This window comes from Polypterus senegalus, chromosome 5, assembly GCF_016835505.1.
Source record: "Polypterus senegalus isolate Bchr_013 chromosome 5, ASM1683550v1, whole genome shotgun sequence".
NCBI classification, from domain to species: domain Eukaryota; kingdom Metazoa; phylum Chordata; class Cladistia; order Polypteriformes; family Polypteridae; genus Polypterus; species Polypterus senegalus.
In genome coordinates this window covers 141,249,772-141,267,496 of record NC_053158.1, presented here as the reverse complement: position 1 = coordinate 141,267,496, position 17,725 = coordinate 141,249,772, and the positions used below count along the sequence as shown (strand labels likewise).

Here is a 17,725-nt window from a genome sequence, read left to right as displayed (position 1 = left end):
TCCTTGTAGCACTGGCTAAAGGCAGGGCACCCCACTGAGCCGCTGACTCCCGCTACCAGACTTACGCTCCTTAATGTCCATGATACCACCCGCAGAATGCCTCTTCTCTCAGCCTCACTCCCCTTCCATCTGGTCTCTTGCACATACAATATATCCACCTTCCTTCTCTCCTTATCGGCTAACTCTCTCCCTTTACCAGTCATACTGCCAACACTCTCCTAACCTTCCTCCTCTCCTCCAGCCTCTAGACACTCTCTTCTTCTCCTTCGGCCAAGAGTAGCCCAATTTCACCCAGCACCCTGTTGGCCACCAGTACTTGTCATGGCCTTTGTTGACCCGGGCCTCGACTGATCTGGTATGGAAATCTGTATTGTTGTCTGCATTTCACTCAGTTCTGTTGGCAGATGACACAGACATTCAACATTGGGGTTCTATCAGGTAACCTTGTTAATGTTCAGAATTTTGGTCTCTAAGACACCAAGGTGTCAGTGTGGTTTTGTGAATGAAAACAATACAAATAACCTGAAGTCAGCCAAGAAAAAAACAATTAATTTATTCAGGTAAATTATGAGAGTTTTCAAAGATAACAATGTAACTTTGTATAACAGGTCTGACATTTAGACATAAGCAAGTTAAATCTGATCTTGTACCTGTGTATGTATATATATATATACACACACACACACATTTTTTTCCCCAAGTGCTATTAAATATTTATAACATGTCTAAAGCACAGACCGCAAAAATGAGATAAAATTTTATGTATTTTAAGAACATCATGTAGTAAAATGCCATATATTGATGCATACAAAGGTACGCAAATAATACATTTAGATGCAAACTTTTTTCTAGAAATTAACAGAAGTGATTAATGTGAGCATACATATAAGTAGTATCAGCAACAAACTAACAATACAAGACATTTTGTGTGTGTTATTTTTTTTTTGGTAGGAATCCAGAATTCTAAGTGAAGCCTAATTTGTGATTCCGTCTTTTTTTAGTGCTTCTATATACAGATATAAAGCCACTTATGTTTAAGTTTTCACTTCTTTATCTCCACAATGCCACTTCCTGGGCCTCTGCGTTTTGCACTGCAGATGTTACAAAACTGAACTGGGGGAATCTGTAATGTAAAATAGTAGTAGTTACACAGGCTTAAAAACAATTTACTGTAAAAAGTATTTTAAGTTATTAAAACTATACTTTTTCTGCAAAAATATAAACCTCCAGGGTCTTAAACAAATGAAACAAAAATGCTGAAGTAATACACACCTCATTAATAAACTTCTAAAGTATAAACATAAAAACTACTATATAGTTTAAATACTTTTAAAAATGCGTATACAGTGTAAATTAAAAGAAAAATGAGAAAAAAACTTTTTAACTTGACTAATTTAAAAAGCTACATTTCTTCTTCTTCTGGATCTGAACAATAAATTTGTGATTATAAACGTATTTATAGAATGTAAGGACTCGTTTTGCTGAAACAATTTCATGGTACAAACACTGAAATAACTATAAGATAAATATATAAACTTGCATCTGTACAATTCATAACTTCAAAGAAAATAATACACTACCAATTTAACACATTATTCATTTTGAACATCAGCAAAAATAAACAAGACACAAAAGATAAAATGTTAAGTCTACCGTATGCACAAAATAAAAGAGTTCATAAGATGCCACTCATGCTAAATACTTGTATAAATTAAAGTATAAATACTTTAGTATAAAGTGTAATTTACTAGTAAACTGAAGCTTGCAAGTACTTACAGTGCTTGAGGAAGACAAACATTCCTTATGAAACATATGTCTACAGTGGAAGACCACTATGTTGTAAGATTTGGCTGTATCTTTAAACAAGAAAGAAAACAAAATAAAATCCTCATCATAATTTGAGTCCAATAACCATTTTAATGGTATGAAATGAGAAAATGATTAATGATAAGACCACTTATCTTATAAATGTGTGTTTTTTTTTTTAAATCTTTGTAATTGAATTTCCTTACTGGAATAAATACATATTATGAGGGAAAAATATTAAATTGGGACAATACATTATTAAGCCAGATTCAGCAATGTATACAGTAATTCCACATTCTTAAAATTATTTTAATTTTAACTACTTGAATGCTTATATTTACATTTAATAATTAAGAAATGTACTGAAATTAGAAAGGTGTCTGCTGAGCACGGACCTGACAAATCACAACACATGTGCACAAGTTTCTCTGAGTATTGTAACTTTTGTTTTTTCTTTTCCTTCAAACCCCAATGTACGTTTTATTCATTGGAGACTCTAAACTGGCTCTGTATGAGTGAGAGTGGGTGTGGGCATGAATGTACGCTGCAATGAAGTGGTTTCAGCCCACGTCCACTGCTGCGATAGAAAGAGAGGGAGGCCTGTCTGAAAGAAACGTAAACAAAATAGTTTGTAATTGAAGGAAATGATTTGCTTCATCCTTTATATAATTTACTTTGCATTTACAGTATGCAACTAAGTTGACAACAAGGCTTTTTAATAAATTAATACCAAGTTTCAGTTAATTAATGAAAAATGAATTTTATCCTTGCAATTTAACTTCTTCATTTACAAACTGCATACAAAATTTTCAGAGTCGAGTCTAATAAAGGCAGAAGAGATATCATTTACTAGTAATTTCTAGTAATCACAATTCAGTTACTACAACATTCAAGACTATATGTGGGGGCTGTGAAATTTAAATAATACAAACCAATGTCATAAATAAATGTGTAAAATTGTGTGTAAAGAGTAAAATTGTATATTAATTTTAAACTTTCCCATAATAGAAAAGGTTAAAAGCTTTTGAATTTACATTCATTGTGCACTTTAATCTATAAATGAAGCCCTATTTTACCTAGTATTTTTCATTCTCTGCTAAATACTTAATGTAAGGCTTTATTTAACTGGCTAAATGCCAATTAGAATGTAAGGTAATGTAATGCCATCAGTCTTTCAAGAAACATGGAAGGAAAGGGCAACTAGATTTAGCTATATAATTCCCTATTACTTATTCCATATCCCTATTCCAATTAGTGTTAGAACACATGCTGTATTTATTTTGGCTTTCACATATGACCCCCAAAAATACAAACTAAAAAGTAGAATGTTCTTTTATTGTAACTGTCTAATATGACTTTCCAACCTGAATATATAGTTAGAATACTATCTTACTATCTAACATTCAAATGTATACTAGTGTAGCTCATGTTTCTCAAGAGTATTTCATTTTTTCCTAAATTATGTGATACATGACAGATATAATGAACCAGGGGCAAAAATGAATCATGGTCCTGCCTGTAAAGGATTGGCTCCTATTAAATGGAAATGATTAGGCCACTAGCTTGTCTGCTCATTGTAAGAGTAGTACAAGGACCAGAGTCTGATCCCAGGTTGATGGACAAGTAGTGGAGCCAAACTCTGCTAGTGTCATGGTTAATGTAGCTATCCTTGAGATTAGCAGGCTGTACACCAAGATCCAGAAGAATCACTTTGCAAATCTAAACAATGTACTGTACTAATTAAACAATAAAATAAACAAATAAATAAACACTGATGAGTATCTGCAGTTAAAATGTTTTAGAGATTATAAGTGTAAGCTGGTGTAGAAATTACTCAGGGAGTCAATCAGAGGCGTCTAAGTTTATGAGCACAGCCACTATAAATGTAACATTGATTTCTGTTTAGTACTTAACTGCTTTTTGCTTGCATGTTATAAATAAGTTTTAGATGCCAATAAGGAGACATTTGGTAGAGATCAAATTTAGGATTAACTGCTGAATAGGTTATAGGAGATATAAAACATGCCAAAGACTTTTGAGTTATCACTCTTGTGTAGTGTGATGTACATTTCTGAGTATCAGTGATGGCCCTCTGCTCTTACACCGCTGACACCAATTTATTACTTTAATATTTCAATAACTTGCAACTGTTAACTGAACTGAGCTTCCTTTATTCTGGTAAGAAATCGATATCATAAATGTGATGATCTGGGTTAGTATGCCTGGTGGAATGGATCGTGGACTATCTTACAGACAGACCTCAGTATGTGCGTCTCAGAAAGTGCAGGTCTAAAATTGTGGTCACCAACACAGGAGTGCCGCAGGGGACTGTACTTTCTCCAGTCCTGTTCATCTTATATACATCGGACTTCCAATACAACTTGGAGTCCTGCGACGTGCAAATGTTTGCTGACGACACTGCTATTGCAGGCTGCTTCAGGAGTGGGCAAGAGGAGTATAGGAACCTAATCAAGGACATTGTTAAATGGTGTGACTCAAACCACCAACAACTGAACACCAGAAAAACTGGGGGTGGATTTTAGGAGGACCAGGCCCCTCATGGACCCCGTGATCATCAGAGGCAACTGTGTGCAGAGGGTGTAGACCTATAAATATCTGGGTGTGCAGATGGATTATAAATTGGATGGGACTGCCAATACTGATGCTCTGTGCAAGAGAGGACAGAGCCAACTATACTTCCTTAAAAGGCTGGTGTCTTTCAACATCTGCAATAAGATGCTGCAGATGTTCTATCAGACAGTTGTGGCATGCGCCCTCTTCTACGCGGTGGTGTGCTGTGGAGGCAGCATAAAGAGGAGGCCTCACGCCTGGACAAACTGGTGAGGAAGGCAGAGTGACAGGCGCTGAGTAGGCTCCTGTGAATCATGGAGAATCCACTGCATCCACTGAACAGTATTATCTCCAGATAGAGGAGCAGCTTCAGCGACAGACTGCTGTCTCTGTCCTGCTCCACTTACAGATTAAGGAGATCATTCCTCCCCCAGACTATGCGACTCTTCAATTCCACTAGGGGGTGTAAACGTTAACAATATACAAATTTATTGTCTGTTATACCTGCATTTTTATCACTCTTTAATATTGTTTTTTATCAGTATGCTGCCGGAGTATGTGAATTTCCCCTTGTGATTAATAAAGTATCTATCTATCTATCTATCTATCTATCTTTAATACCAACAGTAATAGGAACTTCTAATTCAGAAATTTTATTTTAGTCATTTTTTTACGATTGTTCTGTGTATTCTGTGTGTGGTGATTATTTGTTAGAATTGTATTTTGAAATGAACTCTATCTATCATAAATAATACTAAAGGTAACATAATAAGCCACAATTACTTTGTGCTTTCAGTGATCTGTAGGAGTGGAAGGGACTTAGCTATTGCATATTACAAGGTTGTGAAAAGTGTGATCAAACTTCGTTATTTTACAATTGTCATCTTTACAAAATAGTTACTAACCATTTTTTAATGCATATAAATACATCTCTTAAGCAGCAACACTGTTGATAATTAACATTTTTAGTTTTGTGACCACATTGACGCCTTGTTTATAAAACAAAAACTTAAAAATTATTGGAGCTTATTAATTCGGCATTACATTTAAAAAAATGATAATTGATAATACACCTGCTTTCAGCTTTAAAAGTATAGATTCTGATTGCAAAACAAAATAATATTCATTTATGGTCATTAAAATTAACAAAAAAAGGTTGTTTTTAAAATTAATCATACTACATCAAAAATTTAACTTGATTTAAAGTAGAAAGCTTGCTGTTTTAGTGAACACAGAATTAACTCTTTGAGGGCTGAATTGGTTTTCCCCAAGAAATTCAGTTTTCTGAAAAGCACACAAAGCAATGGTTTCACAAACTTATCAACATAAATCGTCTTTTGTTGCTGCTGCCTATTTGCCATCTCTGGCTTGACAGCCAGTAGGAATGCATGGTGGGCTAGCTGCCTGACTGTTTTTGTGGGCGGCAGTCGCAGTGCGACCCAATCTGGTTTGTATCACTCGTCATTGTAAGCGGTGGTCCTCCCAGGCTAGCATTGCCGTAGATGCATCTGCTATACAAATGTGTTCAGCACCATGATCAAGTGATTCTGGCAGCTCACTTTTGTTTCCAATCTTCATCTCCAAATCACTTGCATCAAAATTGGAGTCCGACAAGTCAGAGTCCGATTCAGCGATAATATGCAAAACGTCATCCACTGAGTATTTTGTTTTGCTCATTCACTTTGGTCTCTCGCCAGATGTCAATGTCAGCAGCTCTTTGCTACTCATGCACACGCAGGGAATTGAGATCAAATCAACAAAGCTAACTTTCCTACTAACAAAGAGAGTCGAACTAAAATTAAACATCAAGTTTGGTCACCGTTTACAGGTAATTTTGTCCTCTAACCCCTACATTTCGAAAAAAGAGTTGACATCCGCCCTGAAGGAGTTAATTGGTGAAAAATAATTATTTTTCTTTGAAAATTTACTTCTATATCAAATCCTAAACTGCATTATTCTGTATGAACTGTTGAAATTCTTATGAGGATTACTTATGGGATAAAGTAAAAGAAAAGAGGTTATATAAAAGAGTTGTAATCACTGGTACTGAACCTTTTGCCAGAGCTCTTATCTCTGTTCTCTGATTGAAAATCTGCATATCCTGCAGGTCAGAGAAGGTTCTAGTGAATCAATAAAAGGTAACACATAAGTTTACAATGTGACAGTCTAACAATACATTATGGTGACATAAGGCCAAGACTCACTTTTGAAGTGTTTAAAGAGTGACATGAGTAGCATTAATGACATAAAATGCTCATAACTGTCAATTTCATACCTCAGAATTCCTACCCATAAAAGCACACCCGTGAAATTTCAATGCTTTCCAAGTGCAAAATTAAGAAAATTAAGCAAAATTACCTTGAAAAGAAAAGTATCTACGTAAAATTACATGCCAGTACTTATTTGTTTTCAGCAATCAGTGGCATTAAAGTGGAACTTCATTTTAGCGAGTGAGGTAACTAAAATAAATACATTACAGGGTTATTTTTAAGATGAAAGTAGAAGAGTTGCTGTTTCATTGCACAAAAAAAATCAAAAAAGAAATGTGAGACTTTTATTATGGTTTGTTTTATTGTACAATTATATACTGTTAAAAGATGTCTATATTGGTCTGCATTTCTTTAATTGACCTGGAATTAATTTAAAAGCACATGCTATTTGGATAATTAAGGTGTTCTTAAGAATGGCCTGAACATTTTAAAAATTTGGTCCTGGAGGGAATCTTTTAGTAATTAAAAACTTGGAAACAAAACATGTCTATTTAGAGCAGTGGTTCCCAAAGTAGGGGTCGTGAGATGATTTCCAAGAAATCAAATACTTTTTTTAAACTTTTTAGAAATTAATTCATTTCATTTTTTAGAAATAACATTTTGTATGTTGGATGTACTGATGCCGTTTTGCACTACCTACTTTTGCGAAAAGACTTTTTCGGCACTCACGTAAATTGGAGGATGATCTCCGAGTTGCGGTCTCCAAAATTAACCCAAGAATGGACTTGCTGTGCTCCAAGCATTGTGCCCACCCTTCTCATTAGGTGAGGTGTTTTGTTGAAATTAAACGAATGAGTAAATAACAATTTTTTAAAAAGTTATATGGTTGTTAGAGCGTTATGTTCTTTTTTGTTGTCATGCTCTTGTTTGGATAGGATATTTTGTTGAAATTAAACAAATGAGTAAATTACTATTAAAAAAAAAATTATATGGTTGTTAGACCATTGTGTTCTTTCGTGTTGTCATGCTCATGTTTGGATAGGCTTATTGGCGCATGTGCACCGTTGCGCGCAACATTTGTATATTTTAACCACTTCCGAGGATAGTGGGGGTCACGAGTAACTGGCACGGTTATTTTGGGGGTTGTGAGCTGAAAAGTTTGGGAACCCCTGATTTAGAGCACCACTCCTCAGCTCTAAAACAATAAATTACAAACAGTATCTTGTATCCCAAGTTTACTTTTGATTTGACTGATATCTGCAATCATCCATACTCCAGAATCATGTTATGCTGCTAATTAAAAAAGAAATACAAGATAAAATTTCCAGGAATATCTTTAAGAGGAAGTGTAAACCGATGTAGGAAGAAAAAAAAAAATGGAACCTGAGCAATGACCTGGCTCTTAGATTACTGTTATATCTTTATGAAGACTTACCTAATGGTAAAATAGGTTCATGGCATGATTCACAAATATTCTCTTCTGAGGAAAGACAGAAATTTTAAAACAAATTAGATGTGATTTTTGAGTTTAATAAAATTACCTGAAATTTGTGACAAACTCCAACTCACCATCAACTCTAACGCCTCTTGTCTGAGTTCTATGCATCTTTTTCAACAAAGATAAAGAGTCAGCGACTAGGATCTTCTTACAGCCTTCTCGCAGCAGGATCTGAAAACAAAGTAGTACAGGGTTTCATGATCAAGAGGTCAATAAAATAATTCTACTTTAAATAAAAAATCCTAAACATATATGTTTCATTGATAATACAATATTGCTGTGGTATACTACTTTGGTACTGTACTGGATTGAAATGCTTAGCTATATACAGTTTTACTGATCATATAAGACAAAAAAAAAAGGAAATAACTAGTGTGGAAATACCTTTCACATTACATGATTTTTCCAATGACTTTCACTTGCACACTTCATTTACATAAACAGTGAGTTAGAAGCAGTAGGGTTACATTCCCATGACCACCATATATTTATTTCAATATACCCAGTGACTCAGTCCATCCAGACTACCCTGGTTTGATTGTGTATTAAGTCATAGAGGCAGGCTCCAATGCGCACTTAGCCAGAAATAAAATACATATAATGCAACTATGAGGAATAAGAGTGTTTTGGACCTTGAAAACAGAAAAGAGGCTTGGTGGTCTGATGTCTCAAGTTTTATGTAGCATGCCAGAACGAAAAAATAATACTAAAATAAAAAAAAGACAGGGATTGCAACTGAACTCACTGTACTTGGAAAGCATATGTGAAGAAATGGCTATATCAGGCTACATGTTACTGGTGGTCAGAAAAAAAGGGAAATCTTGAAATGTGAAACTATACAGGAATATCACCATAGAGTTGTGCAATTTGCAACGTGCACTACAGTCCTACCTGTGTAATCTAGCATCCTAAGGTGATGAGATCAGCACCAGATGGGACAGAAACAAGCAATACTATAAACATAAGGAACCATTCTGTAAGATGCTTGGCCTTAATCAAGGAGTTACATTGGGGCAAAATAAACAAATGTCAAAAAGAGACATACCTCTAGGAAACACAGACCAGGATGCGGAATAATGGAGCTTTTATTTCTCTATAAAAGTGAACTTGCGCTGCAGAACAAGATATTTATGGAATAAACTATAACTAAAGGTTATAAGTTGCAAAGACGCCATGAGCCTGGTATGCCTGATACAGATTAAAGGTTGCTTGTTTACTCGAAGTTAAAGTCAGAGATGGCCAACTCAGTGCCAGGGTGAAATTGAAGGTGGAGTCAGAAAGATATGCCTAAGGCAAACAGGAAGAGAACCCAGGTTTTGTCACAAACTCTATCACAACAATAGGGTCACCTTTTGCTATTACAAGGACCAAGAACTGAGCATTTCACATGAAATGCAAGGTTAAAGACCAATTGCTTTTTTTTAAAGAAGTCAATCTAGATAGCAAACTTTAATATATTTTTTGAAAGAATGGAGGTGTAATGATTAGTGATTACAGTCATTGCCTTAAGGAATCCAAGGTCTTAGTTACATTCTCCCAGTGCTTACATTACTCTTCTCTGGATATTCTAGGTTTGCTTTTACCTAGTGTTAAATACTGAGGCTAAAATTGGGTCTGTGTCAACTAGCTTGTGTGTTTATGTAAATACGCATGACTTTGAACTACTATTAAACCTAATAATGCTCCTGATTTACAGCGTTTTATACCAATTATTTTTAAACTTAATGTTTTTAATGTTATTCATTTTAACATTGGGTCCTGTCTTGTTACCGTAGATCCCGGAATACAAGCCGACCCGGTATATTAGCCGACCCCCTTCTCTACCTACTAAACTACATGTATTTGCCGATGACCAGTATTTAAGCCGACCCCCTTCTCCAAGCAAAATTTTCTAAATTTCCTTAAAAGTGTCTCTTCAGGTATATTTATAATGTTTATTGGCGAGAATTTGAGACCGCCGGCATTTTTGATGGAAACCAGGAAGTGATTGCGGAGAAGTTTGGTAAAATGAAACCTGAATACGGTACATTGACGGGTGGATTTCCGGAGACTTGTTATAAATTTGATCAACTTAAATACACAATACAGTGGACCCTTGGACTTCGCAAAGGCTAACCCATAATGCGTTCCGAACCTCCCACTGCAACACTTACTTAACCTTTTCATAATAAAAAAGGGTTGTATAATGTGCATAATTTACCAAAACACCAATAATTTTTCAAATGTACTAACCAAAAAGTTATAAAAAGTGCCTAGCCTACTTGATTAAGCTAGGAGCATGGCGGCATACATGGTGCATAGCGGCTCAGGGCTCTCCTTTTCAGTGCACTTTTTTTGTTGTTTTTGTACTTTTTTTTTGTCCTTGTTTGTGCACGATTGGTTTGGCGAACATCCGCTACACCATTCAGAACCTTATAGACATCGGTGTCCAGAGCCAGACATCTGTTTCGAGTGTTTTTCATCACATGCACAACATCCCAGACAACATAGCGAGACCAGCGGGCTCTCCGCGGATTGTTGTTGGGTCTAGGAGACGACACAGACGGAGAAGGGAAAGAAAGCAGAAGCGGGGCCGCAGATACGGCGTTATGCTAAGGCTAAAAAACAACCATACAAGCCTCATACAGAACTTTTTTCTGCACTGCAGGAACTGCTTTTAATTTCATTGTAGATGCGTATAGTGACAATAAAAGGCATTCTATTCTAGAAACAATTTCATACTGTACTCACAATTTAATTTGACATCTTTGGGCTGCAGGAAGGGAGAGAAGGAGATATTTCCACACAATGTCCATCTTCGTTTCGATTGTGATCGCTTTCTTTACCTTCTCTTCCTTCCTTAGCAATTATGTGTCTTGCTTTCATGGTCTTAGTGAATTATATGTATAGGTAAATCACTGCAATGACGGAAATTACATCCACAAACACATGTATCTGGGCTCCGACTGACGCTACTAACGCTCCCAGTTGTTTGTTTACAATCGCATAGCGGATACACGTGACCGCATCCGTTTTGTAACGCAAGATGTTGATCGTAAATCAAAACAAAAAATTTTATTTTAAACTTCCCGATAATTTATTATAAATTTTATTAATAAAATCAACAACTAAAACACTTTTTTGAATTCTCGGCTTATATAATGGGATCTACGGTACTATAAATTTTTGAATTATTTTTTTAAATTAAACTGAAGAGATGCTGCTATCAATGCAGACCTGAATGTTAACTTGTCTCAACTTCAAGCTTGGAAGATATCACAGGGTGAGTGTAAAGGATCTGAAGCTACCTACATCTATAACATCTGAGAACGTATGAGTTATGTTAAGTAGGATATATACATATTTTTGAACTTCTGTAAAAATGTTTATTTCATCTTCGGAACAAATAAAGTATCATCTATATTAACAATCTTAAGGATTCTCTATGTATCACTAAAATCATTAATCAATAACAAATTCTAGTCTTCAACTAAACATTTTGTTTACAAAGGCTGAACGTTATAGTAAAGTAGCAATGAAATGGACCAAGGCCACAGCTTTTTGATGTGATTTGGTCACCGGTCCACATTAAGTCCAAGTGTGCCATCCTATTAATTTCTTTCTTCTAGTTTTTTTTATTTTCTCCTTTTATAAACTTCAACATCATCCAAGTGTTATTGGTTTCATTTTCAGACTCAGCATTTAATTAGACGTACTGGCAGGGTACTGAAATTATGTAAACCAATAGTCTGTTTGGCTGGCTGTGGAACATCAAAACTGCTATTTAAACTCCTGTATTATACTTTTGGGTTTCCTTTAGTCTTGTACATTAGAAAAACTCATACCTGTTCTTTTCAAGTTAATAACATTGCAGCATTAGCAACTCTGACGAATTTTTATAATCTTGTGAAATAGGACAATGTAATGAAAAAAGTGAACCACAACATTTATTAAATTATTATACAAGGCACAGATTTTTGAAATAATTCATTAATTATTATTAAGCTGTCTACCTGCATCACTTTTGGAGGTCAGAGCACAAGGTCAACCATTGTATAGCACCCCTAGAGTCATTTTCAAGTTAAGAGCCTTGCTCAAGGGCTCAAAAGAATAGGATCCCTTCTGGAAGTAACAGGATTTGAACTGGCAACCTTCCCGATAGCAGCACAGATCCTTACCCTCAGAGCCACCACTCTGCCCATTATTGTTGAAACAGTTTTAAAATTATGCAAAACTGTACACATTTACATAAAAACTCCATCATAAGAATTTATACTGTAGGTCACAGCAATGTGGCCTCCACTAATCTACCTTATTATTCTTTTGCCTTCCTCAACAATTGCTTTGCTTTTCCCAGTATCACACCAATATAGTACTCAACATTTTTCTTTAAGTATACATTATTAAGTATGTAATATGAAGGTCTACAATAATTATCTTTTACTGACCTCAAATTTTATTTAATGGAAATCTATGCAGGCATTCAGTGAATAAAATGTCAGAACAAGTCTATTATTCCAAAATGGCAATTATACCCAAAATTTAATAACGTATATAAATACTGTATACTTAGACATATTCTGTCTTGGTCTTTCATGTAGATTACATTCTATTTCGGACCTTTCAAAATCTTTTCAGACTGAACAATAAAAGAGACTGCATGAAACCATCTCATACATCTTTCATTTATTCTTATGTCAACATGCAAATAAAATATTTTAAGTGATATTTAACAAGAAGAAAATATGGCGGAAAAAAACAAGTAGAAAAAAAATAATAGCTTAAATCCCTAATCTACAGTGATTTGTAAAATGTGTAGTATGGTTGGCTTTAAGCTATATTTGGTATGTCAAATTTGGTCCTACATAGACTTCTGGGTTGAAATTCAGGTCTGGGCATCTTCATACATTCTCCATGTCAATCATGGCTTTTCTGTAAATAATCAAAACTTTCCTCCACAACGCCAAGGTGTGTGTGCTAGGTTGTTTATGGACTCTAAATTCAATTGGTGTAAGTAAGGAAGTGTGTGCCCTGTAATGCACTGTTGTCCCTGTAAACAGATGCTGAGTGTTTTGCCTGCAATGCTGCTCAAATGGCAGGGGCAGCACAGTAACAAGTGTAATGGAAGATGGGTTAATGTAATATGGCAAAAAATAATACTCGTAAAAATTATTAAAAGACAGCTTTATTTGTTTACTAAATACGCCAACAGTATGGAGTATTATACAGAATAAGTTTATATTTTCATCTGTACATTCTGAAAGATTACCCTACCAAATCATTTCAGTTTTTTGAAACAAAGTATGGCACCATACTTTACATTTTCATTAAGCTTGCCTTATCAATCTTATTTGGCAAAGATAATGACTCAAACTGAATTATCTATGGAAATCAATATTTATTTTATACAGAATTTTTTATATCCACTACCACTGCAAGCGCTTTAGACAGTTATAAAGGAGACTATACAAATACAGTAATCCCTCCTTGATCGTGGGGGTTGCGTTCCAGAATCCCCAGTGATAGGTGAAAATACGCGAAGAAGAAACCATATGTTTGTATGGTTATTTTTATATATTTTAAGCCCTTATAAACTCTCCCACACTGTTAACATTATTAGAGCCCTCTAGACATGAAATAACACCCTTAAGTCAAAAGTTTAAACTGTGCTCCATGACAAGACAGAGATGACAGTTCTTTCTCACAATAATAAAAATGCAAACATATCTTCTATTCAAAGGAGCGCTGTCAGGAGCAGAGAATTTCAGAGAGAGAGAGAGAGAGAGCGTGACAGAAAAGCAAACAATCAAAAAATCAATACGTGCTGTTGCACACCGCAACAGAAGGGAGCAATGTGAAGGTAGTCTTTCAGCATTTTTAGAGTAGCGTCCGTATCTTCTAGGCAAACAGCCTCTGTGCAAACAGCCACTCTGCTCACACCCCCTCCGCCAGGAGCAGAGAACGTCAGAGAGAGTCTGAGAAAAGCAAACAATCAAGCACTGCTCAGGAAGCACATCGCATATCATTTAGGAGTTTTATTTAATACGTGCTCTGAATGGGTAGCTTTTAAGCCATCCGCCAATAGTGTCCCTTGTATGAAATCAGCTGGGCAAACAAACTGAGGAAGCATGTACCATAAATCAAAAGACCCATTATCCGCAGAAATCCGCGAACCAGCGAAAAATCCGTGATATATATTTAGATATGCTTACATTTAAAATCCACGATAGAGTGAAGACGCGGAAGTCGAAGTGCGATATAGCGAGGGATCACTGTACATATTGCTATATGTGAAGCTTAGACACAAAACACCCTTTTTATATTTTTACACCATGTATTTTAGTTAAGTAGCATATAGGTAACTATTTTAAACCAAGTGACGATAGAGCAAACCAGGTACTTACTTGCAGATTATAGTCATGAAGGATCTTTACTAGTGAATCTCTAAGATTAGGAATTTCCATGCCTTCCTTGATTCTATGGATTAAAAGAATTGGATCCACATGTGTCCCAATGTTGTTTAACAGGCCTGTGATAAAAGCTATGTTTAAAAAAAAAAAAACAATTATACAATATCTAGTGCTGTAGAGTGAAACATTTTAAAGTTACAGACAGTTACATTCTGAGATATTAAAACAAGCACATGACAACAACTAATTACATTATATAAATCTACATTTAGACCATTGAATCCATCTGGAGACAATATAATTTTTATGTTTCAACAAGGAAACACACATAAGCCTAAACAGGTACTGCCGAGCCTATGGGTTATAAATGCAACTATTTTAAAGGAGTACTATTTTTTTAAGATCCTTGATTAGTACTCTATTTTCTTCCAACTTAGCTCTCAGTTTGTGCAGATCTAAATTGCAGCTTCAAGTTGTGTTAAGTTGAGGTTATTGCTGCTAAAGTCAGTTCCATCAGTTACCCCATGATGTCCAAGGGATGAAATACTTTCTGGTTGTGGAAACTGGACATTTAAAGAATAAACAATATTTATAATATCTGAAAACATGCAAATCTGGGTATTGTATATTGCCAAAGGGGTTTCTACAAAGTACTGAATTAAGGGTCTGAATACTTATAAGAATAAGTGATTTCATTTTTATTTTTAATAAATGTAAAAAACCTTTCTAAAAACATGTTTTCACTTTGTCATGATGGCTTATTGAGTGTAATGATTGATAGACAAAAATTTCAAATTTATCCATTTAAAATTAAATGTACAACATAATAAAGTGTGCAGAAACTGAGTCAGAATAATTTCTGAATGCACTATATATTTATCTATCTATATCTACTGTATACTATATATATATATATATATATATATATATATATATATATATATTAGTTATACAGTTAGGGCCATACGTATTTGGACAGTGATGCAATTGTCATAATTTTGGCTCTGTGCGCGACAAGAATAGATTTGAAATAAACCAATCAAGATATGATTGAAGTGTAGACTTGCAGTTCTAATTTAAGGCATTTAACAAAAATATTGTATGAACCATTTAGAAAAGACAGACATTTTTATACATGGTCCCCCTATTTTCAAGGGTTCAAAAGTATTTGGACAAACTAATATAATCATGAATATAATGATCATTTTCAATACGTGGTTGAAAGTCCTATGCAGTCAATGACTGCTTTAGTCTGGAAGACATGGCTGTCTCCAAGTGCTAGGTTTACTTCAGCTATCCTCAGATTCTGCTTGTTCATTGGACTTTCTGCCTTCAGTTTTGTCTTCAGCAAGTGAAATGCATGTCCAATTGGCATGAGGTCATTTGATAGACTTGGTCATTGAAGAATATTCCACTTCTTTGCCTTGAAAAGTATTTGGTTTTCTGTCACAGTATGTTTTGCTCATTGTCCATCTGTACTGTGAAGCATCATCTTTCAGTTTTGTAGCATTTGCCTGACTCTGAGCAGACAGTATAGCCTTCTACACTGCCACTTCAATAGGCAGTTATGCATGCCCATGTCATAACACCAAATCCACTGTGTTTCACAGATGATGTGGTATGCTGCAGATCATGAGCCTTTCCTTCTCTTCTCCATATTCTTCTCTATACATCATTCTGGTACATAATGATCTTAACTTCATTTGTCCAAAGAAAACTGTGCCAAAACTGGACTTTTTATTTTATACTTTCAGGCAAGGTCTAATCTATCCTTCTTATGCTTGAGGATTGCCAATGGTTTGCAGCTTGTGGTAAACCCTCTGTATTTACTTTCATGAAGTCTGCTCTTGATTGTAGACTTTGGCAAAAAGATAGGCCTACCTTCCAGAGAGTGTTCTTGGTTTGGCTTAATGTCGTGAATTGTATTGTCTTCATCAAGGAAAGAATTCTGCGATCATCCAGCATAATTGTCTTCCATGGTTGTCCAGGTCGTCAGTGCATCCCTTCTCTTTATGAATGTACCAGGTGGTTGATTTGACCACTCCTGGCGTTTCTGTTATCTCTCAGATGGGGTTGTTTTGTTCTCTCTGCCTAAATATGACCTGTTTTTACTTGCATGGGCAGTACTTTAGACCACACATTGAGAGTTCAAAGCAACAGCTTCCAAATGCTAATTCCATACTTGGAATCAACTCCAGACCTTCTACCTGCTTAATAGTTAATGAAATAATGAGGGACCTTCTCACACCTGGCTATGGAACAGCTTGTCAGTCAAATGCCAAAATACTTTTCGGCCACTGAAAATGGGGAGATAATGTATAAAAATTGCTGTCATTCCTAAATGGTTCATACTATATTTCTCTTAAACCTTTTAAATTAATAATGAAATCCTACACTTCAATCATGTAATTATTTCTTCATTTCAAATCCACTTTGGTGGTACAAACAGCTAGTATTATGAAAATTGTGTCACTATCCAAATACCTATAGGACGAAATGTATAATGATATATTTTGTATTAATCATAATAAGAGCTAAGAACACAAAAGACATTTTATAACGGAAGTAAATCCACTACAGAAACATAAACAAGTATTTCAAACATGCTTTCACATACGATGATATTTATATATTGTTGTGGTTATGGCAGAATATTCTACTTTAATTGCTGGGGAAAAGGCAGTTTTCAGTCCCAGTTAAATATTTATTAATACAAACAAGTTGCTAACAGCAGGGTAGCTTATCATGAAAAACATTTAAGTTTGTAACTTACGTGGCTTGTCAATTGAATAAGATATTAGATCTTCCCAAAGTTCAGCATCATCCTGTTCCTTTGCAAACTCAATCGCTTTGTCTACATCATAGAGCTCCTCCATTATCATTTGCAAAGCTCTCCGGCTATTGCCCATTCTGCCTGAAATAAAGAAACATGTTAGAACTCCTAGGTAGCTATAAACATAATAAAAACAATGATTCTTCCTCAGAACTGGATAACTATAAAATAGGGATGTGAAAATCGGATCCTGGAGAGCCTTAGTAGTTGTAGGTTTTCATTCCAGACACTTTTTGATTAAACATTTTACATTTTATTTACATTTAACTGACTTGCTTTTTAAAATTTAGAACCCCAGTTTCTTTTTGTCCTTAAGGCTTTACACCCTTTTGGACTTCCCTACTTGCGGCTACTTCTCTGTGGTTCAGTTTCAAATTGTGAAGGTATTTTATGGTGACTCCAGTTATCAACTGTTATA

General features: G+C 35.1%; 1 protein-coding gene across 1 annotated transcript in view; it reads right to left on the bottom strand.

Annotated features, from left to right (window-relative positions):
• Positions 1–523: 523 nt before the first annotated feature.
• vps41 (VPS41 subunit of HOPS complex) overlaps positions 524–17,725 on the bottom strand; it is a 145,355-nt gene continuing 128,153 nt past the window's right edge. The window contains exons 24-29 of the mRNA XM_039753407.1: positions 17,248–17,388; positions 14,469–14,605; positions 8,157–8,256; positions 8,023–8,067; positions 1,777–1,856; positions 524–1,123 (exon numbers count right to left, since the gene is read on the bottom strand). Coding sequence (XP_039609341.1) covers positions 1,043–1,123; positions 1,777–1,856; positions 8,023–8,067; positions 8,157–8,256; positions 14,469–14,605; positions 17,248–17,388 — 584 coding nt within the window. The 3' untranslated portion in view covers positions 524–1,042. The remainder of the gene's footprint in view (positions 1,124–1,776; positions 1,857–8,022; positions 8,068–8,156; positions 8,257–14,468; positions 14,606–17,247; positions 17,389–17,725) is intronic.